The sequence below is a fragment of the Marmota flaviventris genome, chromosome 13, assembly GCF_047511675.1.
Source record: "Marmota flaviventris isolate mMarFla1 chromosome 13, mMarFla1.hap1, whole genome shotgun sequence".
NCBI lineage: Eukaryota > Metazoa > Chordata > Mammalia > Rodentia > Sciuridae > Marmota > Marmota flaviventris.
The window spans coordinates 72,148,870-72,172,378 of NC_092510.1; the positions used below are offsets into that span (position 1 = coordinate 72,148,870).

Genomic DNA, 23,509 nt, shown 5'->3' on the forward strand with positions numbered 1-23,509 from the left:
CCTATACTGAGCAGCAGGAGTGTGGAAATAGGACACGGGGAACAGATAGGAGAGGTGGCAGGGGGTATGTGCTAGGGGGCTTGAGCGTCCCCTAAGCCTGCCATGGGGAGCCAGCAGTGTGCTTTCCGAGAGGAGAGAGCATGACGATCTCTTTCCCTCCTCCATCTCTTTCCCTGTCTCCATGTTGCCACACAGGCCTCCACAGAGGAGGAGAGAGGCTCCGGTGTCTGTTGGGCCACATGGGAGGAGGGTTGACATGCTTGGGAGACCTTTAGAGCCACATGGGGTCAATATCTTGGGTGCTTTTGCTGCCAAGGGCCTGCAGGGAGAACAGTGCGGGGCAGCTCTGGCTTGGAGAAGAGCCGTTCTTGCTTCCAATGCTGTTCCTGATGTGACAAGGTCAGATGGACCTGGTGACACCTAACCCTCTGCTGCTGTGAATGACGGGGACAGATGCCCCAGGTGGCCCTGCTCCAGCCATTGCAGCCCATGTGCTTCCTCTCACTTTGCCTCTAATGCTTTTGTGCCTGCTTCTTCTCGCTGCTGGCGGACTCAGGACTGCCTTTCCTCACCAGCGGAGTGGTAAGACCCAAGTATCGTGCATGGGCTTTGGGGGATGGAGGAAGAGGCTGCTCTGCTCGCTTTAGTACCACTGCCTGGCTGCTTCGAGCCCTGTTGAAAGGAGGCTTTGGTGTGGCCCAGCCCAGCTCCCCAGGGGCCAGCATCAGACCTCCCAGGGAGACCGAAGGCTTCTCTACTTGGCCTTGCTCTCTGGACTTTGTCTTCTCAGGACCCTCTGGGGAGAGTGGGTGGCTCTGCCGAGGACAGGATTGAGGGTGGGATCCTTCATCCTTGCCTGTCTCCCATTTCCCCTTCTCTAACTAACATCTGGGATAGCTTTGCCTGACCAAGTAATTTTTCGCACAGAATCCTGGAATTTGGAGGCAAAGCTGGCCATGGAAACACAGGGCCCCTGTGTTGAAAGAGGCATCTAGTGTCTTTACCTTCATCTCTTTCTCAATTTCAGAAGCTTTAACAAGAATGAGGATACTTGATAGGAACAGATCTTAAGTCAAGTTGTTAGGAAGTCAAGCCACCAGATATATCAGGAGCCAGAAGTTGGGGTATCATGTGGCAAGTGGTGGGCAGGACCATGCTAGGGCTGGTTCCTGGATGGTTGAGAGTGAGGGTGCAGATCGATCATAGTGGGAGCTCCGGAGGGCTATGGGAGGCTATGGCCTGTGCTATGACACAGTAGCTCTGATGGTCAGTGGAGGGATCATGGTCACATAGGAGGCTGTTGCAATCCTCTAGTGAGAGGTAATTTGGGAGCAGTGGGGCTGGAAGGGCGTTGTGAAGGCAGGACAGAGGTGATTAATCATGGCAGCAGGCCCAAGAGGTCTTAGTGATCCACTGGGCACGATAGCAGGAACAAGTGTGACTTCACTGAAAGGCTGTCTTCATTGCAGGGTGAGAAGGGAGAGCCTGGCGCCATCCTGACGGGGGATATTCCTCTGGAAAGGCTGAAGGGGAAAAAGGTAATTGTGTCACCAGGTGCTGAAGCCACCACACATCTACTTTGGCTTTCCATTTTGGTGTCTCTAACAGTGTTCCTCAGACTGACAAGTATGTATCTCCCCATTTTAGGGTGAACCTGGAATGCACGGGACCCCAGGACCCATGGTAAGCCACAGTGTCTCTCAGCTGAGTCTGGACTGGGGTATGACAAAGTTATAATACTTTCCTTACTTAGATGCAGTTGTCCCAGTGGTGAAAATATAAAGGATGTGGCAAAGCATCCACATGTTAGAAAGGCAAGCTGCAGTTGCGTAAGCTTCTCAGGGCCCAGCACAGTAGCAGCCAATCCCTCTTCCCAAGTGCACTGTGGTTATTCCCCCTTGGGCCTCTCTCCTCCAGGCAGTGACTCAGGGACTCAGGATGGTCCTTGCTGTGACTCTGCCATCTTGTGGATTCCAAGTCACACCAACATCTTCCACCTGGCAGGCTGAGTTTGGGGTCAGGGAAGACTGGAAATAACGAACACCACTTTGAGTACACTCTCTTTGGCCAGAACTTAGATCCATGGGGCCTCAGACATGTAGCCATAGCTGTGTGTCCAGGAAAGAGGGGGAAGCAAATGGTGGTGAGCACTCAAGGTCATACATGTAGCCATAGCTGTGTGTCCAGGAAAGAGGGGGAAGCAAATGGTGGTGAGCACTCAAGGTCATACCACAGTTGTTAATCTAAGATTGCCATTTGACAGGAAGCCCTGCTGTTTTAGTTAGGTTTTTGTTTGTTTTTTGTTTTTTTTGCTGCTGTGACTAATAGACCCAACCAGAAAAATTGTAGAGGAGAAAAAGTTTATTTGAGGGCTTTCAGTTTCAGAGGTCTTAGTCCATAGAAGGCTGGCTCCATTCTTTGGGGCTCCAGGTGAAGCAGAATATCATGGCAGAAGAATGGGGTGGAGGGAAGCAGCTCACATGATGATCAGGAAACAGAAAAGGTCTCCACTTGCCAGATACAAATATATAACTGGTAGCCACGCCCCCAATGAGCCACTTCCTCCAGCCACACCCATCCGCCTCCAGTTACCAGTTAGTCCCATTTAAGATTAGTTTGCTAATTAGATTAAGTCTACAACTCAATAATTTCTCCTCCAACCTTCTTGCATTGTCTCACATGTGAGCTTTTGGGGGACATCTCACATCCAAACCATAACACCCATAAAATCTCTCTGAGCTTTTTGGAATCTATCTGTTACTTGCTTGTTCTGAGCATGCCCTCTTCTCTGGGCTTATTTGCCCATCTGTTGGAGGAAAGAGATGGGATTAAGAATAGATGGTATTTTAGGTGCTTCTGGCCTTGCTGTTCTCCCTAGAAACTGTCCAACACAGCTGGACAGTTTTCCTATTATTTCTCTCAAGGATGAGCCCTAAACTTCCTTGTCATACATTTCTTCCCTCAAAATGGAGAAAATTCAGATGGAGAACATCTGTGTGGGTCAGACACTATACTGGTCTCTCACCCGGCTGTCTCATTTCACACTCATAACCCTAAGATGTGAATAGCAGGATCCCTGTTTTATGGACAAGGAAACCAAAGCTCCAAGAGGCTAAGTAACTTGCCCACTGTCACATTGCTTTTAAGTGGCAGGCAGGGAACTTGAGGCCAGCCTCTCAGACCCTATATCCAGAATCCTTCCACTGCACCCCACTATTTCCAAGGAGCAAGCTGCCCTGGATTCTTGCAGAACTTTGTGGGCAGCAAGCAGCATCGTACATGGGGTTGTTTGATTCAAGCTGGATCTCAGGATCACATGTTTGTGTAACAGTCACATGTCCCTGATGAATAACGCATATAATCTCCACGGTGCATCCCTCAAAAGACCTTCTGAGTAATATCCCATTGTGAATATGTGCCACATTTTCTTTATCCATTCATCTGTTGAAGGGCACCTTGGTTGGTTCCATAGCTTGGTTGTTGTGAGTTGATCTTCTATAAACATTGATGTGGCTTTGTCACTGTAGTATGCTGATTTTAAGTACTTTGGGTATAAACTGAGGAGAGGATAACTGGGTCGAATGGTGGTTCCATTCCAAGTTTTCTGACGAATCTCCATACTGCTTTCCATAATGGTTGTACCAATTTGCAGTCCCACCAGCAATGTATAAGTGTATCTTTTTCCCCCATGTCCTCATCAACATTTATTGTTACTTGTATTCTTGATAATCACCATCCTGACTGGAGTAAGAGGAAATCTCAGTGTAGTTTTAATTTGCATTTCTCTAACTGCTGAATGTTATTCATTCATAAAGAAGAATGAAATTATGGCATTTGCCAGTAAATGGATGGAACTGGAGACTGTCATCCTAAGTGAAAAAAGTCAATCCCCAAAAATGAAAGGCCAAATGTTTTCTCTGATACGTGAATGCTAACTCATAATTAGAGGGTGAGGTAGGGAAGAATAGAAGTACTTTGGATTAGACAAAGGGGACTGAAGGGAAGGGAGTGGGAATGAGAATAGGAAAGATAGTAGAATGAACCAGACATAACTATCCTATACGCATATATGATCAATATAATGCGACATGTACAACCAGAAGAATGGGACATTATACTCCATATATGTATAATTTGTCAAAACACATTCTACTGTCACATATAACTAGTAAGAACAAATACAAAGAAAAAAATAAAGACCTTCTGAGGCCTTTGATCCCTGAGGTCAAGGAGACCACACTGTGGAGTAGGGTAGCTGAGAGCCAAGGCAGACTGAGAGAGTCTCGTTCACTCCTGGTTAACTACTCTGTAGCCTCCAGTACCCTGGGAAATACAAACGGTAATGGGAGCCAGCAGGTGGCTGCAGATGGCATGGCGGTTGTCCCACTGAAGGCCAGCTTGCTCACAGCTTGCCAAACACAGTCAGTGAGGGCACCTTTTAATTTGCATCAGGATGCCATCTGGGCTAGCTGTGGTCCTAGTGACTAGTATAACTTCCATCTCCTTTGCAAATTCACTAGAGTCTTGTTTCTCAAAGTGTGGTCCGCATGCCACATCACCAGTGTCCCCTGGGAGCTTGTTAGACATTTGGAACCTTGGCCCGGCCGAGACATGCTGGATTTGCATTTTAATAAGACCCAGGTAGTTCCTGTGCATGTAGACATTTGGGAAGTATTACCCTACCACCTACCAACTAAGTGACTGGTGCCGTTAACTCTTTCTCTCCACTTTTCCTTCCCTGAGAGCACTGTGAACCAGGGACTTTATGTATACCCTGTTTCAACACAGTCTTTATTTGCTGTCTTTGGGGGAAGGGCTGGCCATGTTAATGGTGGCAGGAAGAAGGGACTTGCAGGGCTGCAGGTTTAAACCTGCCTTCCCCCAGGACAAAGAGCAGACCCAGCCACAGGAGTGGGGATGAAGCAGGTTCTAGGAAGAGGTGCATGAGTGATGGTCTCCTGGGCTGAGCGGCCTGCATCCCAGATGCTAGAAGACACGGAGATTCCTGCAGGGAGCAGGGCTGTAGCTCAAGAAGTGGACTGAGAAAGCCAGCACTGAAATAGGGTCCGTGGGTCAGGGACTGAGCAAAGGAGAGGGGTGCCCAGCCAAGACTGGTCTTCGGGACAGGTAGGAGGAAGGCAGAAGCCAAGTGACACCAAGCAGGCCTTCTGGTGGGGGTGCAGGCCGTGTTATTCCTAGTGGGGTCTGTGGGGACCCCTGGGACACACAACCTAGGGCAGGGGTCTGAGTTCTGAGCACTGAGCCCTGAGCGACTGACCTCTTGCTGTGCAGTTAGCCCTGAATGTGGGGAGCTGGGTCCAGCATCTGGGCTGGGGCAGAGCCTGCAGGAAAGTAGAGTGTGGTGGGGGCTGAGCAAGTGCTCTCAGCCGAGGAGAGGCAGGAGACAGGAACTGGGCAGGTGGGGGCTTTGAAACCGCTCCCTGCCCTCCTTCCTCCCCCCCATGGGCCCTCCTGACCACTGCCCACAGAGTCAGGCTTCACACCTCCCGTCCCCATTTCTCCGCACTTTGAGTTTCTAATCAGGGGTTTGTTTTGCCTCTAGGGGCCCAAAGGACCACCAGGACACAAAGGAGAATTTGGCCTTCCAGGGCGACCGGTAGGTATGGGTGCTCCTCAGACTGGATGGAAGGGGGTGCGTGGCCAGGCTGGCCTGTGGGTCAGGGGGTACTAAAGTCTCCTGTGGATCTCAGGGTCGCCCAGGACTGAACGGCCTCAAGGGAGCCAAAGGAGATCGAGGGATCATGATGCCGGTGAGTGCCACAGCCACTGACCCCTCCTGTGTCACCCTGGGGGAAGAGTTGGGAGCTGGTGTCCGATGAGTGGGACTGACAGATTACGTTTCAGAAATGTTTTTCTTCTGTCTCCACTGCCATTTACAAAGGTCCTCCCACCCAGCCCTACCCTTGGGCTCACTCTCAGGAGATCCCTGCCACCTACGACATCTCAGTGGGCCATCAGCCTCCTTGTGCAGACCCCAAAGGGAGGGCCAGGAAGAAGGGGTCTGGGTGTGCTCAGGAAATGTGATTCCAAATTCCAGGGCTTTGACTCCAGAGTGGTGTCTTCTCTTCCCTCCTGAACACAGTCCCAGGGTGCTCATATCACTAGGGCTCAGCTGGTGCTTATGAGTGATTATCCAAGGCAGACCCGCCACTTAGGACCTCCCAAGATGGTGGATGCTGGGGGAAGCAGCAGGGTCGAGGCTCTCAGAGAAGAAAACCAGTGTGTACTGAGCACCTACTGTGTACCAGACACTGTGCAAAGTGTAAGGGCAGTGGCCCACATCATCTTGGTGATAACTAACCAGCCCATCAGACACTCTGTGGGGTCCTTGTTTTACATAGGGGGATTTTTTTTTTCCAAAAATGTGTTTTAATACTATGTCACAAAAGAAGAAATTTCGGCTTAAAAATATAAAACCTTTTTTCTACAGATTTTGAATATTCTCTTTTTCCCCTTTCCTTTTTTTTTTATTGTTTCTTTTTGGTTATATATAACAATAGGATTCATTTTGACAAAATTTTTAAAAAGCATGGAATATAATTTGCTCCAGTTCAGTCGCCAGTATTTCCCTCTCCTCCTCCCTCTCCCTGTTCCCTTCCCTCTACTGGTCTTTTTGCCATTTACTTTTACTTCTTTTTTCTTTTTGGTTAGTATCTTGTGGATGTACATGGTGGTGAGATTCACTGTGGTTTATTCATATAGGTACATTAAAAGGTTAGGTTAGATTCCTTCCTCTGTTTTTTCCCTTAGCCCATCTTTTCTCCCTCCCCCAGAGCCCCTTCATCTAACCAACTGATCGACCTTCCTTTTTTTCATTTATTTTTTAGTTGTAGTTGGACACAATACCTTTATTTCACTTATTTATTTTTATATAGTGCTGAGGATCGAACCCAGGGTCTCGCCCATGCGAGGCAAGCACTCTACCGCTGAGCCAAAACCCCAGCCCCTGAACCTTCTTTTTTGATGGACTCCTCCATGGTTTCCCTTTCTCACTCTCTCTCTAGAAAATACCATGATTTCATTCTTCTTTATGGTTGAGTAATACTCCATTGAGTATTTATACCACATTATCTTAATCCATTCATCTGTCAAAGGGCACCTTGGTTGATATATGCCTATATCCCTATAGTATGGCAATTTTTGGTCTTTGGGATCTATACTGAGGACTTGGAGAGCTGGATCATATGGTGGATCCATTCCTAGTTTTTAAAGAAATTTCCATACTAACTAGTGCTACACCCACTATGTGTGAGCGAACCTTATCTGTTTCTCCACATCTTCGCCAATACTTATCATTATTTGTATTCTTGATAATTGCTGTTCTGACTGGAGTGAGATGAAATCTCAATGTAATTTTGATTTGCATTTCCCTGATTGCTAGAGATGTTGGACATTTTTCATGTATTTGTTGACCAATTGTATTTCTTCTTTTGAGAATTGTCTGTTTAGTTCTTTTGCCTGTTGTTTATTAATTGGATTATTTGGGGGTTTGATGTTGAGTTTTTTGAGTTCTTTATATATTCTTGATCTTAATGTCCTATCTGAGGTGTGGGTGGCAAAGACCTTCTCCCATTCTGTCTGCTCTATCTTCACATTCTTAACTGTTTCCTTTGCTGTACAGAAATTTTTTATATTCTGTGCCCTCCTACTTACTGATTTTTGGGTTTTGTTCCTTGCACTTTAGGAGTCTTGTTAAGGAACTTGGTTCCTGTTCCAACATGTTGGAGTGTTGGACCTACATTTTCTTCTAGCAGTTGCAGAGTTTCAGGTCTAATTCCTAGGTCCTTGATCCACTTTTGTGCAGGGTGTGTGAGAGAGAGAGGCCAGTTTCATTCTTCTGCATATAGATTTTCAGTTTTCCCAGCACCATTTGTTTAAAAGGCTATTTTTTCCTCCAATAAATGTTTTTGACACCTTTATCTAATATCAGATAACTGTATCCATGAGGGTTTGAGTCTGTGTCTTCTGTTCTGTTCCGTTGGTCTTCATGTCAGTTTTTGGTACCAGTACCATGCTATTTAACTCTAGTCTCTTTTGAGGTCAGGTATTGTGATACCTCTAACATCTCTCTTTTTGCCCAGGATTGCTTTGGCTATACTAGGTCTCTTAGTTTTGCAAATGAATTTCAGAGTTGCTTTTTCTAGTTCTGTGAAGAATTGGTAATTCGCTGGGGATTGAATTGAATCTGTATAAAGCTTTTGGTAGTCTGGCCACTGTGATAATATTGATTCTGCCCATCCAGGAACATGGGAGGATGGGACCTACAGAAGTTAGGGCTGCCACTGAAGGTCACCAAACCAAGAGGCAAACACAGCTCTGTGTCCATTTTGCTTCTGTGTGTATCCAACTGCCTCACTTTATGTGTTCAGAAATCCAATTTTCCTAAAGTATTAAGGGTCTGGCTCCTGCTCATCGAGCCTCCTGGAGCCGGTGAACCATGCCTCCATTTAGAGGACCAGTGCAGCCCTCCTTGCACCTGCCTGTCAGTACCCACCACCCGCTGCATGTCCTCCTCCAGGCTGGGATGAGAAGACTTTGCATGATCTTAAGGCCAGGCTGAAATTGACTATGCTGTTCAACATGAGCTTTGTTCTTAATTTCGTCTTTCTGAGGCTCTCCTTCAGGCCCCTCCACGCTAAGGATGCACTGATAGAGAGCTGGTAGGCTTCCTATCAACTCAACACTCTCTGGGAGTCAGACTCTGAGTTCCAATCTTGGTTTGCTGTCAGTGGCTGTGTGGTCTTGAGCAGGTAGCTTCCCCTCTCTGGGCCTCCTTATCTGCATGGATCAACCAGGGACAATACTGTTGTCTTCCTGGTGGTTTGCTGGGAAGATGCAAAGAGGTCACAGATGTAGAAGTGCTCTGTGGACAGGTCCACCTATCAAGGTAGAAGTTGGTGGCTTCAGGGGACCCTTCTTTCCTTGCTTTGTGCCCAAAGCCTGGAGGAAGTGTCTTTCAGCTGCCTCTACCCTCTTAGCAGCCTCAACTCAGCAGTGGCCCTTCTTTTCTCCCTTCAGGGCCCCCCTGGTCTACCTGGTCCTCCAGGCCCCCCTGGACCACCTGGAGCTGTGGTTAACATCAAAGGGGTGAGTTGGGGTTTTGGGGGGACTTTCCCAGAGGATCAAGCAACAGGCACCAGACTGGCATGAGCTGGAGTCCAGTTCCCTGACAGCCTCACCTCTCTCCTTCTATTTCCCACAGGCCGTTTTCCCAGTACCTGCCCGACCACACTGCAAAACACCCGTAAGTAGCATGTGGCCATTGCCTTCAAGGGTGGGCTTTGCACAGAGAGCAACTCAGAGAAGATCAGCCTCCGTGCTGGGCCCCTCCACCTCTGAGCATCTTCTGATGTCTTTTATCACTTATGGGTACACCCTTCAAGGATATAAGCTTTTAGTTTTCAGGGTCGTCTTGGGTGCTCACACTGGTCTTTAGTATGATCAATAAAACAGTGTCTTTTATCAGTATGATCACATTAGCTTCATGCATGGAGCAATATTAAAAAAAAAAAAAAAAACTAAAGCCAACCTGTGGTTTCTGCACTGGGAATTGGGGCTACAATCTGTAACTACCGCCTTCCATCCCTCTCAGCGATCACGTCACGGCACAGCACAGAACACAGCCCTGAGAGGCAGGGCTGATCCCTCCACTCTGTAATGAGGAAACAGAATGACTCACAGAAGCTCACTAGCTTGTCCAAGGTCTCGGGACACAATGGAGCAGGGCCCACAATTCCCATCTGACGTCCCAGGCAGCCAGTGCAGACACTGTGATTCCAAGGGGTCAGGCCCTTGCCGGGTCCCCCAGCCAGTCAGCACTCTGGGGTTTCATGCACATTATTAGGTCTTGTTTCTGTGGGGAAGCCCTGGAGGGTGGGCCTGGGCAGGCCTGAGTCACAGTACGATGCATGATGATTCTCTCATTCATTTGACAAATATTTATTGAGCATGTACCCAGAGCCAAGTACTCTGCTAGGCCCCGGGGGAAGCGGGTGAACAAGACAGGCGTGGTCTCTGCTCTCTGAGGTTTGCAAATGACAATTTAAAAATGTTCTTTGAAGTGGATTCATAATTGGAGGTGGTGATGAGGCTGGGCTCAGAGGCTTCAATATGACGCGGTTTAGCTGAGTGTTTTCCTGACTTCTGTCTGTGTTTGAACTTTGAAGCATCCTAGTGTACAGTCCAGAGCCCGGGAGATCTGGCCTGAAAGGCAGAGGATGAGATCCTACTGTATAAGGTGACAAAGAGAGTTGCTGGCTCCCAGATCCTTGTGAAGACAACCCCCAACCCAGTGTATGTTTCTATTAGTGAGAAACAGGAAGCATCAGTGCTAGAGAGTCCCTCCTGAGACCCCCCCCCCATGACCACCTCCTTGTCATGAAGGAGCCATCACAGCCTTCAGAGGCAGTGGGCCAGCCCCAGGTCCCTCAGCGTGTGGGTGCCGGAAGCCCCTCCCAACATACACAATTGCAGGCTTCAAGTGGGCCGGCCATGGAATAGCACTTGACAAACTGTAGAGTGCTGTGAAAATGCTACTGTGATTCCCATAACCTATTCTAGGACTCTGCAGTAACCTTGGCCTTTGGGGGTCATGGAGTTACTTAAGCCAAACACTGGCTTAGGGCATTTTTGTTCGGTTGTTTATTTCATGATGGCTGGCTGGACACTATGGGGGCTGGGGCACGGATACGTCCTCTCAGAGTGGACATTTTCAGGCAGAAGTGCTTCCTCTCATGCCCAGCGTTTTGCACGCCCTTCTGATTTCAGCCCTTGCAACGCCATAACCATTTGCAGTTCACACCTACAGTGGGGCAACTTAGCAGCATCATCGCAAGTATCACCTGGGTGCTGCAGTCTTTATCCTTAACTTAGAAATGCTGGCAGATTCTCTCTTCCTTCCCCCCATCTTCTCTTGGTGACCCCTGAGCAGCTCATGATCCCACCCATAAGCACAGAAGAATCCTGGATCATTTTGATTCCACATATCACCTGGGGAGAAGGTGAAGGGGGGCTGCTAAAAGCCAGGCTGCAGCTGGCCCCCTCTTACCAGACAAGGGAATGTGGGACTCTGGGAAAGAGCTGTTTGCACCCTAGGGCTCTGACACTCAGAACAATTCAGAATAATCCCTGGTCTAATGAGTGTTCCATCACTGACTCTCGTTTCTGCCAGCACCAGTCCCTTATGCTCGTCCTTGGTAATGCACAATAGCAGCTCTGATGAGTGGCCAGCTTTAGGACTGGGCTTAGATGCTTGATCTCTCAGTGGGGGGGGGGGGTCCATACTCATTGATAGAAAAGGAAGCCAAGAGGGTTCATCTGGGGCCAGACCAACATTGCCATGACTTGTCACTTGAAAACCTTGGATTTCCCCTTTGCTGAGATTTTTGGCCTGTGGATCTCAACTCTCTACCCAACCCAATTGCATGATGATTCTCCTACTGGGATTTCTGGGTGCTGAGGGCTACTGGGGAGCTCAGGGCTTTGGTGGGGTGGGGGGTGGGCCAGGGTCAAAGCAAGTTCTGTCTCATAACATCACCTTTTCTGCCACATGCCCCCAGGACAGTGTCCCCCCGGGGTGTACACATGCCAGGGCAGGGTGCCCAGGGTCTGATCCTATATTTCTCTCTTTCCAGGTTGGTACCACTCATCCTGGAGATTCCGAGCTCATCACCTTCCATGGTACACACTCTTTCTTCACTGTGGGCTTTTCTTTTTCTCTACTCAGCACCTTTGAAGAGGCTCCTTTGCAAATACCCAGTGCTGGGCACTTTCAGAGGAGGTGGAGGTGTGACTGGGTGCCTGGGTGGCAGCTGAGCCAAGGCCACAGGGTCACCTCTGTTTGGTTTTGTTAAGCATCTGTCTATTTTTCACAACGTGGCTGAGCCTCCTAGGTAGCAGGGAGCACCCTGCTGGGTCACTCATTTGTTCATCTGTTCATCAGATGTTCACTGATGCCAACCCCTTGCTTAGTGTCATCGTGTGCCCTGGGCTGAGACAGGTGAATTCTCTGCCCTTCCTGCCTCCCAGGCCCTTAGAATATGTGAGGTGAGAGCTATTATTAAAAATTAGTTGTAGCATAATACACCAAGCACTAATCAGGGAAGGACTGGGAGAGCTCAGGAGACCTTTGCTTCAGAGCATTCATGAACACCTGCATCTCCCAGGAAGAGCTCTTTAGAAATACTGACCCTCGGGCCCCACCCTGCATCTACCTAATGAGAACCCGCATTTCACCAGGCCTCTTGGTGTAAGTGCAAGGAAGGGTAAGGAATGCTGGCCTGGAGGGCTTGATTAGTCAATGACCACATGTTCATGGCTATCCATGGCAGCTTCTCGGGCACATCAGACAGATAGGCCAGGAGGCAGGGGCCTGGAGGTCACTCTGGTTCCCCTTGACCCCACATACTCTGAATGGCCATGTCCCCCTTGTGATTGAGGAGTCTGAACACTTGTAGCTTCAACAGTAGGTCCTTCCCCACCCCCACGACTCGCCTCTGGCTTGCTCTGGTCACCCTGCCCTGACCATGTCTGACCCTCTGGTTCTCCTGCACTTCTGGTTGCTGAGTCCAGCCTATTTCCAACCTTGTTGCTCAGATCCTACGTGAGGCTCTCCTTTCCCTTGGTGCCCAGTGGACCCTTGGGGAGGAAGAGGTAGAGCTGGATTTGCCTTCTCAGACCCCCACTTGTTCCTTTGTCCTGTGGGACTCCCCTGGGAGGAGGGAGGACAGAACATTCTGGACGTGCTGGTGCTGGTGGGTGAGTGGTTGTCCTTGGGCTTCCTGGTGGAGGTCACTGCTCCCTCAAGGCAAGCAGCCCTGACAGCGTAGTGAGCTCATGGTCTGTGTTAGTCCGTTTTCCATCTCTGGATGAAATACCTGCCATGAACACCTTAGAGTGGGAAGATTTATTTTGGCTCACAGTCTCAGAGGCTTCAGTGCATGGTTGGCCAGCTTTGTTGCTTTGGGCCTGAGGTGAGGCAGAACTTCATGGCAGAAGGATGTGGTGAAGGAAAGCTTCTCAGCTTATGATAGCTAGGAAAGAGAGAAGGAGGAGGACGAGGAGAAGAGAAGGAGGAGGAAGGGGAAGAAGAAGAAAAAGAAGAGGAGGAGTGCCGCAGTCTGGCTGGGCACAATCAGGAGCCACTTGTCAAAAGAAACTAACTTTATTTTTAGAACCACACACGCCAAACGAAACAGCCTCTCAGGAAAAACCCTCAGAGCCTCAACTGCCACCACCGGCTTTTTACAAGCCTCTCTCTCCCCCACAAGTTTCTCTCCACCTCCCACAATCCTCCTGCTCTTGAGGCCGATTGGCTGGGTCACATGGGCGGACCCAAAAAAGTCCCCCAATGAGCAGCTCCGTGGTCTGAAAGGGCAGGGAAACAGCCCAATGAGCATCACCGCAGAGGAGCCAATCAGCTAGATGTTGCTGGGGCCGCTGTGAGCCAATCATCAGCCGGCAGCTGGAAGTTTGCTGGCAGCTGGAAGTTTGCTGGGGCCCCTTCGGCTGTGGCTCTCAACAGAGGAGGAGGAAAGAAGAGGAGAGGAAGAGGAAGGAGAAGAAGGAGCAGCATCCAGGGACAAAATATAGACCACCAGTGACCTACTTCCTTCAGCTATGGCAGCCTCACCTGCCGGCTGTCTCCACCGCCTCCCAGTAGTCCACTCAGCTATCCATGGATTAATTCGCTGTTGAGGTCATGATGCAATCACTTCCCAGAACCCCTTCCTCTGAACATTGTTGCATGGGGAACAAGCCTTCAACACAAGTGCTTTTGGAGGATACTCCAGATCTAAACCATAACACTGTCTGGTGTCACCTCTGACTACTGTCTCATCAGGTGTCCCATGTCCCCACTACTCAGTCCCTCAGTCTCAGGTAGCTCCCCCAGCACTGGTAGGACCTGGGGAGATGTGGTACACCTCCTTTCTGACTCCCATCAGGCACTGTCTCACCTCTGGTGCCCCATGGGATCACTTCCCTTCCCAAGACCCCCTTCTCTGCTCCTCCCCTACCAAGAATTGAAGAGAAGGCCAGGATGTGAGGCCAGTTGGGCTGAGGCGGCCCTTCCTGTTCTGGTTGGCAGGTGCGTCATGCACAGCTGGTGTTCATTCTTCCAACTAGCACCCTAGTCCCCCTTCTGGTCTTCCCTTATCCCTCCTGGGGGATTCCTCCTCTGTTCCCCACACCTCCAGACTGCACAGGCCCAGATGAAATGAGCGTGGAAGGTTTATTAATGTTGAGTCTCAGTCTATGTTCATGAAACGGTGCAAGGGAGAGTTCTTTGTAGCCCTTGCTGGGCTCCCGTGGTACCCATTGACCTCTCCACGATAGCAGTTATTGCATCCTGCCTGTGTTGCTATGAACTGGGTCCGTCTCCCCAGCTGTGCCGGCTTCTCAAGTTTGGGAATTGGGTGGATGCAGCTGCCTCTGCCCTATCCATCTGTAGTGAAGGTTTTTATGCCTGCTGATTTCTCAGCAAGCCTGTGTTTGTTTGAGTAGACACTGCTAAAAGGGCTCAGTTGGAAAACTTGTCTATGCAAGACTTTAGGTAGAATAAAGGTGATTTTCCCCTTAAATGCATGTGTGTTTGGTGGCAGGTGTTAAAGGAGAGAAAGGATCCTGGGGTCTTCCTGGCTCAAAAGGAGAAAAAGGCGACCAAGGAGCCCAAGGACCACCAGGTATTGCAACTGTTGTTCTTGGTCTTGCCTTTGACTTTTCTTCCTGAGAATTGCAGTGGCATCACAGAGTAAGGCGAAGGCCATTACCACCCTGACCATAAGCTTCTCTGAATTCTAGTAAGACCCAGTCGTTGGCCTGGCATATCCAAGATGGAACACTGTCAAGAGAAACCAGAATTCCAGTTGTTCATGTCTTATATGCAAAATGAAGTCCAGAGAGTCCCAGGGATTTGTCTGGGTGGCTGGGCCCAAACTGGGGCCATAGCCACCTCCAAGCCCAGTACCAAACCAATTAACTAAATCAATACAGGGTCACCTCCTCTAGGAAGTAACCATGTTTACCATCTGGAAGGCTCTTGTTTTGAGGATTATTTCTTCTTCAGGTCCTCCAGTGGATCCAGTGTACCTGAGACATTTTCTGAATAGCTTGAAAGTGAGTATTTTCTGCTAAGCGTCTGGCCTGTTACCTCAGTCTGTTTCCCGTTGCTATAACTGAATGCCACAGATTGGGTAATGTGCAAAGAATAAAGGTTTACCCAGCTCAATGTTGTACAGGGTTGGAAGTTAAAGAGGCTGTGTCTGTCTTCTTGCTGGTCGGGACTCTGCAGAGTCCTGAGGTGGTCTAGGACACCATATAAAAATAAAATAAAACAAAGCAGGCTCACACTTTCACAACAAAGGCACTCCTAGATGATCTATTAATCCACTAATCCAGAGCCTTCATGACCTACCTCCAGATGCCATTAATATATGATTTGGGGAATTAAATTTCCAACACATGGAAATCATAAGCGCCTGTGTTTCTAGTTTCTTGGGTTTATGTTGGAGACAGTTCACCCAGCCCTACTGAAATATTCCCACGTTCTCTCTTTCAGGGGGAGAATGGAGACAGGGGGTTCAAAGGAGAAAAAGGAGACTCTCCTGACAACTTCTTTGTGCCTGGGCCTCCGGGACTGCCGGGAAATCCAGGCCTGGTTGTGAGTAGTGAGCCCTCCATGTCATCTTCCCAGGGACTTGGAGCTTTCCTGAGGCCCCCAATATGACCAGGCAGCTGGAGAGTCAAGGGTCAGTTATAGGACCACAAGCTGGAAAAAGGGCCCACTCTCCTTGCCTCTTGCTGATTGCAGGGGAGATTGGCAGAGGCCCACGGAGGGAAGGAGTGCCCCAGGCCCTGGGCAGTTAGTTACCCTCCAGGCGCCGTCCACACTACCTCACTCACGCACACGGTGAAAATTCCATTATTGGTAAATACGTCAGCTAATGGAAGCAGAATGGAAGGTGAGGGTCATGTTTTTGGAGAAAAAATATTTTTGGAGAAAATATTTATTTCTACTCAAGATGGAATTTCTAGATAAACTTGGGCTTCCTAGGATAAGAGTTTTCCAGGCTACAGAGAGAAAATTAGATTCCCCCCACCCCACAACGAGGATATGACCAGATTATGAACCTTGGGGACCAGAGTATTGACTTTGGCCCCAGAACTCACTATGATGGTAGAACCAGCAAAGCTGGAGCTTGGGGTTCCACTTCTGGCTGAACCCCTACTTTGCGTTGTAGGGTCCTATCCCCTCTCTCGAAGTCCTTTCCCCTCTCGAAGCCTCATCTCTGAAGTGCAAAGGCCCAACAAGATGCTGGGGGAGGGGCTTCTGATTCCAGGGCCCTCTGGGTGCTTTCTCATGTCTTTGAACATAATGACTCTGCTGCTGCTCCTTGGGGCTTACACTGTCTGGAACTGTGCCCCTGATAGTGAATAGTGACAAGAACAGCTGGAATTCACTGACTTCTTACAAAAAAGCAATAGCCGGGACTTCTGGAGGTTAATGGTCTTTCCTCCACTACTGTGTGTGTCTGCCTTGACAGGGACAGAAAGGAGAGACTGTCGTCGGGCCCCAAGGACCCCCAGGAATTCCTGGACTGCCTGGGCCACCTGGCTTTGGAAGACCTGGTGCTCCTGGGCCACCGGGACCCCCTGGGCCCCCAGGACCTCCAGCAATCCTGGGTGCAGGTTCGTATTGTGAGTGGTGCCCTCATTCATGCTGCCCCTACCATCGTGCTCAGGGTCACCATCTGGGTAGCATGTCAGTGCCCCACCATCTGACAGAGGGCTCTTTCCTGGATGGAGCCTTCTTTCTTTTCTCTTCTAAAAACTGAGGTATAATTCACAGATCAAAACTTCACCCATTTAAAGTGCACAATTCAACGGTGTTTAATATAGTCACAAGGTTGGGCAGCCACCCCCACTGTCTGATTCTAGAACATTTCATCACAACAAAAAGAAATTTTGTACCAGTTAGCAGTTACCTGCCTCTCCCTCCAACTGTTCCCAGATCTTGGCGATCACTAATCTTTCTCTCTGGATTTGCAAATGGAATCATACACTCTCCGGCCTTTTGTATCTGGTTTCTTTCACTTACCATAGTGATTTCAAGGTTTATCCATGTGGTAGTGTGTATTAATACTTTGTTCCTTTTTTTGACCAAATAATATTCCACTGTAGGGTATACATTGATTGGGTTTATTCATTCACCTGTTCATGGACATCTGAGTTGCTTCTGCTTTGCAGCCATGATGAATAATGCTGCTATGAATATTTGTAGACAAAGTTTTATGCATGTGTTCAGTTATCTTGGGCATATTCCTAGGAATGAAATATCTGGGTCTTGTGGTAACTCTATGTGTAATTTTTTAAAAAATTTAGTTGTTGATAGAATTTTATTTTTATTTATTTATATGTGGTGCTGAGAATGGAACCCAGTGCCTCACACATGCTAGGCAAGCGCTGTACCACTGAGCTACAACCCCAGCCCCGGTGTTTAATTTTTTGAGGGATTGCCAAACCATTTCCAAAGCACCCGCAATTTTTTGCCTTCCTACCAATAGTGTATGAGGGCTCCATTTTCTCCTCCTCTTCATGAACACTTATTATATCTTTTTATTGTAGCCATCCTAATGGGTGTTGGGTGTATCCACGGTGGTTGTGGTCTGCATTTCCCTAATAACTAATGATGTTGAGCATCTTTTCATGTACAGCAGAACCTTCCCATCTGTGTTGTCAATGCCATAGGGAGTTGACCAGCTAAGGACCAGTGTTGATCGTAACCCTCAATGTTAAAAATCTATTCATCCCTTGGAGCCTCAGTTCCTCAAAGGCAAAGTGGGTGAAATTAAAGAAAACATCCAAAATGCCAGGCATTTTGCTAATCACTTTACTACAGTGTTTTGTTGAATTATCACAACAATACTTTAAGAAAAGTACTAGCATCCCCGCTTTACAGGTGAGGAAACTAACACCCAGAGGCATTAAGAAAACTTTCCAAGGTCATATAGCCAATAAGTGGCATCAACAAGATTAGGACTCAAATTAGAGTATCTCCAAAGCCTACATTATTTCTACCATGCACATGGTGGAAAATAATAATATGAGTTGAGAATTCCTAATCTGAACCCCAAATCTGAAATGTTCCAAAATCTGAAATTCTGACTACTGACATGATGGTACACAAAGAAAATTCCACATCATGAAACTGTTTAATGTACAAAATTATGTAAAATATATAAATTACCTTTAGTCTCTATGTATAAGATGTACATAAAATAAATGGATTTTTTTTTTTTTTTGGTGGTGCTGGGGATTGAACCCAGGGCCTTGTGCATGTGAGGCAAGCACTTTGCCAACTGAGCTATATCCCCAGCCCCTAAATAAATGGATATTGTATTTAGACTTTGGTCCCTTCCTCAAAATATCTCATTATGTATATGCAAATACTCCAAATTAAAAAATAATCTGAAATCTGAAACACTTCTAGTTCTAAGCATTTCAGGTAAGATGCTCAACTTGTAGCAGCAGTAATATGAATAGCATGAGTGTATGATTTTTTTGTTGGTTGGGTTGGCATGAGCCAGGTGTGGTGGGAGTGCACCTGGAAGAGACCACAGTCTGGACCATAGGGAGAGCTTTACACAGGAGGTGACCTGGAGGTTGGGGCTTTAACTTAGCCTTGGCTCTCTTGGTTGTAAGCCAGAAACCTGACTCAAAGTACTGCTCAAGCAAAATGAAAGTGTATTCCCTCTGAAAGAGAAAATGAGCACTTGCTTCCTGGGTAGGGAAGATAAAGCACAGCCAGAACCAAGGAGGAGCCAGGATCCCTGCAAGAGTTCTCTAGCCCCCCTTGTTCAGCCCTTCTCTGTGTGCCAGTTTCACGCGCCTCACCACAGACCACATCCTCTGAGCTGAGGGAAACAGGGTCACTGACATCTTAACGGCTCCCAGTGTCAGCTAGAAATCTTGACCTTTTTCTAGTTTGAAAAGTTCCAGGTGGGGCAAGTCCCAGGGAAGGATTCTGATTGGCCCATCCTGAGCTAGGAGCCAATCATGAACCAATCACCTGTGGCCAGGAGGTAGAATCATGAGACTGTAGGTTTTTCTGGAGGAGGTAAAGGAGGGGACCTCCAGAGAAAGTGACGAGGACATTGGTCCTGCAAAGAAGGCACTGTGTGGATAAAACCAGAGGTTTTCACACAGCCTTGGGGGATGAACAGGAGCTGCAGGAGGTGGAGACAAAGGAGTGTGGGATGCAGTCTGTTGTCCACAGAGTATTACCCCAGTGGACCCCAAGACACCTTGCTGCACTGCACAAGGACTGCCCCTCTCCTAATTTATGGCAAGTCACAGTTTAAAATACACTTTCAGGGGCTGAGGTTGTGGCTCAGTGGTAGAGGACCTGCCTAGCATGTGTGAGGCACTGGGTTTGATTCTCAGCAGTGCATGTAAATAAATAAATGGCCCATCAACATCGAAAAAAGATTTTTTGAATACACTTGCATAGTCATTATCCCATGTAATCTTGCCAGAAACCCTAGAGGAAGATGGGATGGATATTATAAACTTAATTCCATGGATAAAGATACTGAAGCTCAGAGAAGAAACTTACTTGCTCAAGGTCATGCATACTAGTCGGAGGCTTGGTTGGGATCCAGATCCAAGTTCTCCTCTGACCTCTGCTCTAGACACTTGTCTGGATGTTCAAGTTCTATATTGGAACGGAAGGCTTGCTTGCAATAACCTGAAACATTGTATACAATAATTTTACTTGAACTTGCAAAAACATCCTTAACTCTGCTAAGGGTTTTGCAGATTTGGGGCAATGGGTGTGAGGAGCTGACCGGGGCTTAGAGAGGTTGAAGAACAAAGGAATAGCTGAAATAACTTTATATTGGCCTAAAACAAGGGCTTTTTGGTTGCAGAATTATGGACTCCTTAGCCTTGGTTCTCTTCGTTGTAAGCAAGGAACCTGACTCAAAGTACTGCTCGAGGATGTGCCTCAGGAATTTTTCATCCTACTAACATTTTTTATACAATTGTGTGTATGTGTGTGTGCGTGCGCGTGCACGCGCTGCAAGTAAATACATGTGTGCACCCACACTTTTTTTTTTTTTTTTTTGAGGAAGACGGAAGTAGCCTTGATCTGATTTTTAAGGCACTGTGACTCTTCAAACGCTAAGAATCCGGTCTAATGCTACATAATCTACAAAGCACATTTCTAGTCTTGTGTTGCCTCTTGTTCTTGCCAGAACCCAGTGAAGAAGAGATGCCTGTTTATGTTGCAGAGTTGAGGAAGCAGCACGGGAGGCGTGGGGGTGAGGGGTGGGGCGGTGGCTTGCTGTTTTTCCGCAGTGCTGCACAGCTGGGAAATGACGACCCAACCCCGGGCTTGGTCTCTGTCTCTTGGCCCCAAGGCCCAGGCTCCTGTTACTGCAGTACCTGGCCTCTTCCCATAGCCTAGCCCCTCTCTTCCTCTTTCTGAGTCCACTTCCTCTATTTAGAGGTCATGTGCATGTCTCTTGGGTGAAATACGTTGTATGAATGAGGATATTTTTGGATGCAAATGACAGATCATTCAACTTAAACTGGCTTTTACAAGTAACAACCAAAGGATGTATAAACCTGAAGAGTCCTAGGCATGGCTTAAACCAGGGTGACAGGGAAGACTCTCAGGTCTTCCCCAAACCAGGTTTGATTAACCTGTTACATGCAGGGTCCAGAGCACCAGGACACAGTTGCAAGATGGGGCACCTTGTGGCACTGGAGAGGGCTGTGAACACTGATTGCAGGTGATGAGCAGACCCCTGGGCCATTTTTCAGAGAGTGTGTTTTTTATAACTTCTCTTTTCTGCTTTGTTTTAGCTGTGGCCCTTCCAGGTCCGCCTGGTCCTCCAGGACAGCCAGGGCTTCCAGGATCCAGAAACTTGGTCTGTATCATTATCAGTGTGTCATCATCATTCCACTTTGGATGGGTTTACACTGCTCAGGGGGCTGGCATTCCTTTTATTTTGGAATTAACGACTCCATGGCCTTAGAATTGGTGCAATTCCACAAACAATGGAGGGTAATTTGTTGTCTGTTCAGATAAATGAAATTCCAATGGCTAGATTATTTTGCAGCTTCAAAGTTTGCTTCAAGATATGCTAAAAGGCTGTCTAATCTTTGGCAATTTTTGAGACAGAAAAATCACCATCCCCTGTTTTCTTTTTTAACTTTTTTTTTTTTAATGTGGTGCTAAGGATCAAACCCAGTGCCTCACATGTGCTAGGCAAGTGCTCTGTCACTGACTTAAAACTCCAGCACATCCAGCCCCTGTTTTCTATCATGTATTTGATATTGTAACTACCAAGCTAGGGAAAAAACTGAGACCTAAGTGTAATTGCCCACTTGCTTGTATTTCTTATTACAAAGGAAAGTAAATTTGAAATTAATTAAGGAGTAGCATGGAAGGACACCATTTACTAATGTTAGTGCCATCAAGAAGCATGAAAACAAGTGGAAATGGCTAAACTCACTGACAATTTTGCTAATGCCCAAACCCAACAACAGAGACAACTCTGTTATATCTTTGTACTCATAGAATATTATCTTCTGTGTCGTATTTCATTTATTATAATTTGGGTTTCAAAGTAATACATGTATTTTAATCAAAAAGAATGCCTATTAGTTATTAGTAAAGCTGTAGATTTCTATATGGTACAGTCGCCTTTTTATTGAATTCAAGGCTCCTGTTTGGCTTTATAAAGGGGTCAGTTTAGCTGGGCATGGTGGCGCACACCTGTAATCCCAGTGGCTCAGGAGGCTAAGGCAGGAGGATTGTGAGTTCAAAGCCAGCCTCAGCAAAAGCAAGGCACCAAGCAACTCAGTGAGACCCTGTCTCTAAATAAAATACAAAATAGGGCTGGGGATCTGGCTCCATGGTCAAGTACTCCTGAGTTCAATCCCCAGTACCAAAAAAAGGGGGGGTGGTCTCTCAAATTGTCCACTGTTTAATGATAACATTTTAATATTTAATGCCACATTCTAATGATAACAGCAGTGTTTGGAATTTAAAATGATCTGACAGGTCACTGCGTTCAGCAACATGAATGACATGCTGCAGAAAGCACATTTGGTCATAGAAGGGACATTCATCTATCTGAGGGACAGCACTGAGTTTTTCATTCGTGTCCGAGATGGTTGGAAAAAATTACAGGTAATTCTTAAACGCCTTTAACAAATACCCTCTAATAATAATAATCTACTCCTCTAACTACTGTTTTTCTGATTCAAAGATAGGCAGTTTCTAATTGATGTTTCATTTTCAATGTACTCTTTTCCTTTCAGCTGGGAGAACTGATCCCCATTCCTGCAGACAGCCCTCCACCCCCAGCACTTTCCAGCAATGTGAGTAGCTTCTGTGCCTTGCTGCTTGCCTCTGCATTCATTAGCAGTTCCTGAGTCCCCCTTGGTATCCAACAGCCAGCTCTCCAAACTCTAACAGCCAGCTGAGCATGCTTTAGCATCTGGTGGAAACCCAGAAGTTACCAGGTGCCAACAGAATGTTCTCATGTTCTGTTGTGCAGGGAGAACTGGCTGGAGACCTGCTGTTCCTGCCAAGCAGCTGCATCTTTCTGGGCAAGGGCCTCCCCTGTCTTAGCTTCGGTTTACTCAGTTATTGAATTGGCTAGGCATTCAGTGATTGACATAAGCTTTCATTTATTCACTGATTGGCATAAACAATCACTTATTTAATTTTTTATACTGTCTGCCTTACAATAACATGAGTAACTGACATGATTCATTTTTAAGCCCTGTTGCATTCCCATGAGGCAACTACTGCCATCTCCACTTTGCAGATGACGAGGCTTTGAAGATGTGACTTGCTCTACTAAGTGAACCTATTGGCTCTTAAGCATGGGTCCTCTGCTTCCTCGGCTCAGTGCTCTTTTAAAAAGTCTTGAGGGCATCCTCTACTTTTCTGAGGATGACTGTTTTTATTTGACCATGATACTCTCAGTTAAGAGCCAGTTAAAGACAAAGTCAGGCTCTTTAAAGTATCTTCCCAAGAAACATTGAACTTGCACCTCACTGTACTCTGAAGAACAGATTGAATGCATATTCTGAACTGTTTGTTTTTCTCTTTTATGTAACAGCCATATCAGCTCCAGCCTCCACTGAACCCTATTTTAAGTGCCAATTATGAGAATCCTGCTGTAAGTACAGTTCAAATACTGATTGTCTACATTGTGCTAGGCCTGGGCTTAGTACATAATTTTTACTATCAAGAAGCTTCTAGACCAGCAAGAGAGGCAAATAAAATAGACACAATTACAATACAGTGTAGGAGTTTGTTTGGGTGAGGCAAATACAAGATGCTGGAGTTACAAGGAAGGTCAAACATGTCCATCTAGAGGAGGTGACCATTAAAATAAGATCTAAAGGACTGTAGAGTTCAGGAGCGAGTCCAGTGGGGGAAAGAGTGGGAATTCCAGGAAAGATGCAA

At 47.3% G+C, this 23,509-nt stretch overlaps 1 protein-coding gene across 3 annotated transcripts in view; it reads left to right on the forward strand.

Moving 5' to 3' along the window:
* Col15a1 (collagen type XV alpha 1 chain) overlaps nucleotides 1-23,509 on the forward strand; it is a 108,564-nt gene that overhangs the window by 77,529 nt on the left and 7,526 nt on the right. For all 3 annotated transcript variants that reach the window (XM_027930846.2, XM_071600770.1, XM_071600769.1), the window contains 15 exons: nucleotides 1,470-1,538; nucleotides 1,648-1,683; nucleotides 5,564-5,617; nucleotides 5,712-5,771; nucleotides 9,040-9,108; nucleotides 9,224-9,265; nucleotides 11,655-11,700; nucleotides 14,622-14,702; nucleotides 15,086-15,135; nucleotides 15,578-15,679; nucleotides 16,563-16,707; nucleotides 20,887-20,951; nucleotides 22,091-22,219; nucleotides 22,351-22,410; nucleotides 23,160-23,219. In XM_027930846.2, the coding sequence (XP_027786647.2) occupies nucleotides 1,470-1,538; nucleotides 1,648-1,683; nucleotides 5,564-5,617; nucleotides 5,712-5,771; nucleotides 9,040-9,108; nucleotides 9,224-9,265; nucleotides 11,655-11,700; nucleotides 14,622-14,702; nucleotides 15,086-15,135; nucleotides 15,578-15,679; nucleotides 16,563-16,707; nucleotides 20,887-20,951; nucleotides 22,091-22,219; nucleotides 22,351-22,410; nucleotides 23,160-23,219 (1,068 nt within the window). The remainder of the gene's footprint in view (nucleotides 1-1,469; nucleotides 1,539-1,647; nucleotides 1,684-5,563; nucleotides 5,618-5,711; nucleotides 5,772-9,039; nucleotides 9,109-9,223; nucleotides 9,266-11,654; nucleotides 11,701-14,621; nucleotides 14,703-15,085; nucleotides 15,136-15,577; nucleotides 15,680-16,562; nucleotides 16,708-20,886; nucleotides 20,952-22,090; nucleotides 22,220-22,350; nucleotides 22,411-23,159; nucleotides 23,220-23,509) is intronic.